We start from the raw sequence: 7,861 nt of genomic DNA, 5'->3' as shown, positions 1-7,861 counted from the left end.
CCAATTAAACTACCTCTTCCATCAGTAACTGAAGCAGTGGGAAAACACTGTCCAAACCAAGTCCCTGTTGGGTCAGAGCCCTAAGCCACGTGGGAGAACAGATTGTTCCGATGGCTGATTCCAAATGCTGCAGCTGAGTCTGTCTGAGCCACATGTCCATGTCTCTCTCTTTGAGATATGCAGAAAACAAAGGGAAACACCAGCACATCAATGCAGAGCTGAATAACTGTGTTTGTTCTGCTTTGTTACTCATTGCAAAACTGGGCTGGGATTTCCTAGCCAGCAACCTGTCCCCAGGACAGGGCCTCTTATATTGCCCAGGATGGGCACCAGCCTGTGGACCCAGGGACCCCTATGGAGCCAGTGCTGCAGCTGGGGATAACTGTTTCTAATGCTTGCCTCAGTCTATTTAATTGCCTGCCTTGAAACAGAATACTCCCATATTGGATGCACATGGCATGCTTTTTCCCATTTCAGGGTTAAAAGAGATCACGCTGTAGGATTGCAACCTCAAAGCAGTTTCCCACTAACATCCCTCAAACAAAACCCTTGTGCCTCTCTCTAGTATTTGTTTCTGTGGGTTCCTCAACCAGCTCGCCCTAGAAGCAGGGATTTATTGCAACTACAGAATTCTGCTTCTGATCCAGCTGGTATGCAGGCTCCCACTCAAGCCACCATCCTGCATTTACTGCTCCTCTGGCCTCACTGACCAATCTCACGGAACTCAAAAAGGACAGTACAGTCCTACTACAGCATTTTTATCAGTAGCGGCTGGGATTTCCACCCACAGGGTTTTAGCATGCTCCTCTTTTCCTGTCATATTTTTACGCTGTAACATTTTTATTCTTCACATACAGCATCACTCCTCCACCTCTACATCCTACTCAGTCGTTCCTGTGAGGCTGGCAGTGCTGCATCTCATTGGTTTTCTAGCCTCCACCAAGCCTCTGAGACACCTTCTGCCTCAGGGTTATCATTTGGTCCAGGCATTTGGGTTCTGCCTTGATTTTGAAGTCTCTAGCAACTGTACAAAAACCCTTCTAAGTTTGCCTTTGCTTCATTGCTTAACGCTGCACATGCCAAATCCTTGCCATTGCATTTTGTCTTTCTCATGTATTGTGATTGTGCTGTTTTTTTTCAGAGGTAAACGGAACATCAGCCTTGTCCACCATGCAGATCACATGAGTTGAAACTGGATATTCCTCTGTATTTTTCAGCTTTCCCCTTCTTCTAGTGGAAATGCTCATCTAAAAGCTCTTCAATTTCCAGTGATACAGGTTGTCTATGCTACAGCCCAGGTGCAGCCTGCCCCTTCTATGCTGCACCTCTCATCCATATTTTGCCAGTTCCTCACATGTCTCAACCATCTACAAGTCCCTGCATTTCCCCATGAGGCCATCTTGCAGCCTCAGGACAAGGGACCTTCTCCCCGCATCCAGAGCACTGTGCCCTCCTGCCATGGGCTGGGCAACCTCCCACAGCTTAAACGGGCTTGATTGTTTTGGGAAGCTTGGATCAGCCTAGTTTCTCCCCTGAGAGCATAACTAGGATCACTCATTTCTTACCAACCCCTTATTAAGCTAATTAGCAATTAGGAGAAACGTTCAAGAGCATGAAAAAACCCCCACAGTGAGGATCTGGCTGACCTGAGACTCTACTGCTGCAGCCCTCAGCCTTCCACAAACACTCAATTTCCAAGAACTGGAAAGGTTTTTTGTTCCAAATCAGGCAAGGAGAAATTTGACTAATTGCTGTCATTTAAATCAGGTTTTATTTTATGAATTCCCTGCTTATTCAGCCACCCCTTAGCTGATTCAGATCAAGAAACTGACAGAGTTTTCAAAGGGGCTTGAGTGAGTGCATGATTACAGAAATCAGGATTATAGATTCCTGCCATAATAATAAAAATCCTGGGAGCATATTTTTTGTACCTTTCCTCTAGAAATGAAGACAAACTCTGAAAAGACACAGCTGCATGCCTGAGACATAAAGGCCATATAGAGGACCAAATTATCCCACAGATGTTTTCCCTGAACCATTTAATTGCCAGAGGCAATTCTTCCTTCCTGCCAGACACAGGACAGAAGAGTGAAGAGTAGCTGGTACTAGATCTGGTCCAGTGGCCTGCAGCCTGGCTTCTGGGTAAACCAAATTGTCCCTCCCCTGTGACCCTTGTGATCAATGAAGAGCTGCTTGCTAATCAGTCGTGGATACTGATATTGAATGGATCATTGTGGCCCTTGCTGTATGTACTATAGGTGGATGTCCTACACTTACACATGCACAAAATATTTCAGTAGCAGGGCTGTCAGTTTGCCCTCTACGGAGGCTGAAAAGGTAGCTGAGTTTTATAAAGCAAGTCCCAGGGAATTCAGGTGAAACTGTGCAGGTGTGGCAAAGGAGGTTTGTATAGAGAATATGCACAGGGAATAAAGGTGTTCAGGGTGGGGGTGCCTCAATTACTGTGATGCAGAAGAAGCAAACTAGTATATCCTTTATGTTTCTGCCCCAGCAATGAGGGAATAGTAGCACAGACCATTTGGAGATTACTGGCTTGTGAATCACCTTTGGTAGTACTTTGAATTTTTTTAATGTCACTTATTTTGAGCCACATCTGCTCTATTTTCCTTCCTTCCAGATGTGCTTTCCTCTGTTCCAACCTTCTTTACACTCAGTCATAATTGTGAACTTGAAGAGCCCTATGCACGAGCTGCTGTGACTTTTTGCAGCTGGTTCTCATGGGTGGTATCAACAGTACAGGAAAAACTTACAGAATCGAATCTCTCAGTGCAATGACAAGGGACGAATTCCCCAGCTAAAAATGTAAAAGAGCTGCTGAAAGAGCAAAACAGCGCTTCACACCCACAAAATCTACCGTGGGGGAGAAGCGGGTCAGGATAGATTCTGCCGCGGGGAGTTCTGCCATCCAGCGGCTGTTTTCCTTACTGCTGCACAGCTACAGTAGCTTTGAAATCCACACCGCCCGCTAATTTAGGGTTGTTGACCTTTGCTGTCTCTCTGCAAGACGGGATAACAACAGAGGCCTGGCATAGTCTCTGCATATCCGAATTCTCAGCAGTTGCAGCTCTGCTCATGTAATTGTTCCTGGATCTTTGCCTGCAAAAATTTGATTAAAACCAGAAGCACAGGTTCCCATTTTCCCATCGTCAGCATGTTTTTGCTTCCAAGAACTGAAGGGGAGCAGTTGTTTTCAGACAAGGCTCCTCCTAGTTCCAAACTGTTAGCAATGGGACTTTAAATTAAATTAAAACGTATTTTATTTTTTAAAATCATAATTGTGTTTGTGCTGTAGAACAGAAGCCCTGTTGTGTTTGGGAGGATGCACAAGTTGTAAGGTGTTTCTGTTTCTTGTAAGACCAGCAGGGGTGGGAAGTGCACTGAGCCAGCTGTTGCAGAACACTGCCAGCAGATAGAAAGCCCATTTGTCTCCAGGAAGTGCATTGAGAAGGTGGGGAGACATCTGGCAGCAAACATGTCATGTCTGTGATCTTTGTCTAATATTCTTGTAAATGATTCACTGTACCAAAGGCTGTTTTCCATTAAGTGTTACCACTGCTCCTCTCAGTTGATGTTTGCATGTTTTCCCTCCTGCAACGGTGTGTTGAGACAACAGATAAATTGCAAGTCAAACAATCTGCAAGTCAGATAAATTGTAATGGGTGTAACTGAAGGATGTTTCTCTTCGATTTTCTTGTAGCTATGGAAAAGCCAGCTGGAGCCAGTAAACACTGTAGGATTTCCTTTGACTCTCATCAGATTTTTTTTTTTTTTTAAATTTTGGAATAGGAATCCTGCCTTTTTGAGATGCCTTTCTCCATTGGCCAAGCAGGCAGCCCAAGCAACAGACTAAGACAACTAAGTTTTAGGCAATTAGGGGAGATTAATTGTTCACAAAGCACCAGTTCACCTCACAAGGTACACGTGAGCTAGCATTACCAAGAGGTAATCCCCTCCAGAGCAGGCCATACATACCACGACTGCATCTGCTGGCACAAACACCTGCACTAGTATCAAAAGGATGCCATGGTTTTCAGTCATGGATCTGGAAGCAATTTAACAGCATGAGTCACACATTACACTGGCCTGACATCTGGTTGTAAATACTGCCCTGTGCTGGTTTCAGCTGAAACCAGCACATGGTCTTATGCTGTTCAGAGCGTTATGGGAATACACGGAATGTTGACACAACTGGAGCTTTGGAGGCAACTGTGAAACCAGAAGGTCTGAGCTGTGTAGGTAGGCACTAATTCAGTTGTTCATTCCCCCCTTGCACCCACGCATAAGCTCATGCCTGTTATGGATCCTGATCTCTGATTGTTGGTCATTGCCAAGCAAGTAGATTTTTTTCACAATCAACAAAGATCCTACTTGGGCACATAAGTGTATGTTGGGAATAGAGTTGCCTTTGAGATGACATTTAAGACCATCACAGACAAAATGAAGGACTGTTGGTTGTATCCAACTCCTGAACCTGCTTTTCTCTCTCCATTAAGAGAGTTTCCCTCAAAACATGAACTCCTAAACATTTCTCCACTATAGTTCTAAATTAAAAAGGACTAACTCTGGGACTAATCCAGAGGCTTAGATTTAAAACACTCTCAATCTGCATGCTAGAGAACTGCCCTCTGAATCTGAAAAAAAAAGTTTTTTGTATCATTTGTGTCTTGATTTCTAAGGCACCCTTCAGTAAAATTAGTCAATTCTACCTTTGTTTCACTCTAAACAGATTCAGAAGGATTCAAAATGTCAGCTCAGCTGTAATGGCCTTCAGAAAAACTGGGTTTGGATTCTAAAAATGAAAGGCAAAGTCATGCATGTCATGTTTTAGGAGTTCTCGCCTCAGAGAAGACAGCAGAAAAAGAACATGGAGAAATACCAGGCCAAGATGGCAAAAGCTGGCACTGGTGAGGGTCTTGCTCCAGCTGTGATTGATTGTTGGTATTACCTTTCAAGAGTCACACGCTGGGACAGTGCTGGAGGACGGCCTGGGTGACCATGGGAATGCACTTGGTTTAATGCAGCTATGGTAACCATAAAAACACAAATCTCATCCTTCCTTTGAAGCAGAGTCAGAAGAGTGGCAGGGGCCCTGCTGAATGGCGACCCTCTAAACCTTTTCAGCCAATTCTTTGGCCAGCCTAAAGCCAACGCTGACCAGGCTGTCAGCTCCCAGCACTAGGGAAGGCCCCTGTGAGTATCAGTGCATGAGCAGAATGCTTTGACACTGTGAGACTGATGATTGCTTCCCAGCACTCCCTTGGGATTGAACAGATTAATTGTCCCTATTTCACATTTAGATAATGTCTTGTTTCAAAAAGCACCTTTTAAAACTGAGCACACTATAGGCTGCAGCTACATACCATCAGGTTAATTACACTGTATGCACCACAGGGGCCTGGCTAGCGGGGGGATCTTGCTTCGTTATTCATGCCCACATTTGTGCCTCACTTGTTTGCCAAATTGTATCCTTGTCTGTAAAATCCCTAAACATTTGCTGCAGGCACGAGATCCACTTTTGTAACAGCTCCAGCCCCCTCAGACTTGTGCCTTACTACCTCATGGATAAGGGGAGAAGGACTGGGGCAGAGATCCAGGGGAGATCCCTATAGGAAACAGATTTTCCCACCCTTGATTCTGGGGAGGAGAGGAGCAGTCACTTTGCACCTGGAAACACTGTGAAGCAGCAGTAATCTTGCTTTCTGCATACTGTCACCTTTACAACAGCTGCTGTGCTGGTTTTTTAAGGCTCTGACAGATAAGGAAGTAGGGCAGGCATTCCTCTTCCTATTCCTTGGTTAGCCTTCTAGCATGTTTTTTTGAAACTTGGCAAATACTATGACATTTTTCAGTTGCAAGGAGTAAGGGTGGGCTCTCCCCCTCCTCTCTCCATTCTATTTGTTTTGTGGTCCTATACCCACCTACAAAAAGCAACCTATCCTGGCAACTCTGAAGGAGGAACACACTAATTTTGAAAACTCATGATCCTCTCTGGAGGAAACATTCCTTATATTCCTGGACACTGGTTACACTGAAGCAGTCGTTATGGTTGGGTTCCTTCACCCCAACTACAATACAAACATGTCTGAGGTTATTGGTGTGGGTGGGTGTGAAGGAATATGCACGCATGGAAGCAGTCATAAAAGTGAAGATGTTACTGTTAGCAAAACACAGCAAGCAGTCAATGATCACCAAGTTTGGATGTAAAGGAGGAAATGTTGATTTCTTCCCTAAGTTAAAACACAGAAGGAACACCTCTGACAAAAATAGCTGGAAATGGTATTACAATGGCCAACAATATTGGTGAAAAGAGATCTATAAACTAAAGCAGTGCATCTCAGTTGCAATGTTTATTTGCTTATTTACTGATGAAGTAGCACCTCTTTTATGTGTTTCGTTCACCCTCATTCCAGGTGGGATCTCAGCCTATAATGCAGGAGTTAACACTGTCCAGACCTACGACAAAACGGATATCGGCAAAATACGATGCCAATGATGTGGCCGCAAGAGCCAGGTTTTATAAGAGATCTCTGAGTAATGATTAGATTTAGGCCCTGGTTGCATACTTTGCTTCTAATTAAAAACATTCTCCCCCAGAAACAGTTAGAATGGGGGAGGACAATGGAGCCAGGAACAAGTACAAGCTTGGAATGGGTTTTTATTCAGAGTTTTCATCTGTGCCTGCAGTTTCTCAAGCAGCAGATTAATGCCGCAAGAAAGTTGTAATGCTACTTAAGAAGATCTTATCCGCCTTACGTTTAATCTGCCAATACACGTCTAACAGCAGTACCAAACAGCAGTGCTGGCTGTCGAGAGAGGCTGAGCTGTCCCTGTCAGAGGCTTTCAAGGCCCACTGGACAAAGCACTGAGCAACCTCATCTGACCTCAGTGCTGGCCCTGTGTTGAGCAGGAGGTTGGACTAGACACCAAAAAGGCACCTTCCAACACGAATTTCGCAATCATCTTAAGCCAGTCTGTTTGTTCCCTACACAAAAAGGCAACGTCTCTAATCTGTGTTTCATAAAGATCTACATGGAGCATTACAACGCTCCATTAGTGAAAGGATGTGGACACACACTGTGTTTGTGCACCCTGCTGGTTCAGGTTTTAGTGTCGAGAGCAAATCTTTAGAGAATGTACGCTTATACAGAGAAGGTTTGGGATAGTAGACTAACTGCGCGAGAGTGGGGGCCCTTGGGGGAAATACTATTTCAGAAACACCCAAACTTACACATATATGAAAAAGTTTAAAAAAATACAGTTTTCTTTTTCATTGGAACTGTCAGCTTGTCAATTAAGTATCTCTTTAAACATCTCTTGTAGCTGAATCTTACCCAGAAACAACAGGTACTATTTATTTTCCTTTCTCTCTATGTGGGAGCCTGCTATTAGCTCTGCTTTGGCTTAGATAGTTTATCAGACACTTTTTAAGCAGTGAACGGTACCAAGCAAGCCTTTTTATTAAGACAGTCCCTCCGGGAGACCCTGCAGCACTTTTGCAAGCTGCAGCGTCACAGATCCATACGCATACCCATACACAGACCGTGTGGGATGGAGCTGGCAGGGCCCTCTGCTGGAGGCTCACCAGGCTGCAGTGCCGCGGACACGAATCCCGAACGTGCATGGCAAGGCCTAGCCAGCCTGGCTGTGGTGCTCTGGGACACCAATCCTGGCACAAGTCTTATTATTTGCTACCCACCAGCAACAAGATCCATTTGCCTAATTTTTTGTGTCCTAGTACTTGCACCATCTCTTTAAAGAATGCCCTGTGCCTTAGATGCACTACACGTCCTTCAAAAGGGCTCAAATTCCACCTTGTACCTCCCTGTGGGAATATGATCAA

The 7,861-nt window shown here is 44.7% G+C and overlaps 1 protein-coding gene across 1 annotated transcript; it reads left to right on the top strand.

Moving 5' to 3' along the window:
* The first annotated feature begins 4,031 nt into the window (after positions 1–4,031).
* Positions 4,032–6,563, top strand: LOC116439870 (lysozyme g-like). Its single transcript, XM_032099910.1, is given in 8 exon segments — positions 4,032–4,257; positions 4,850–4,877; positions 4,879–4,948; positions 4,950–5,047; positions 5,159–5,211; positions 5,319–5,387; positions 6,330–6,504; positions 6,506–6,563. Coding segments are annotated over 8 exon segments (651 nt in total). The 5' UTR covers positions 4,032–4,157.
* The last annotated feature ends 1,298 nt before the right edge of the window (positions 6,564–7,861 follow it).

Source organism: Corvus moneduloides, chromosome 2 (genome assembly GCF_009650955.1).
Source record: "Corvus moneduloides isolate bCorMon1 chromosome 2, bCorMon1.pri, whole genome shotgun sequence".
NCBI classification, from domain to species: Eukaryota; Metazoa; Chordata; class Aves; order Passeriformes; family Corvidae; genus Corvus; species Corvus moneduloides.
This window is presented reverse-complemented; position numbering and strand designations above follow the sequence as displayed.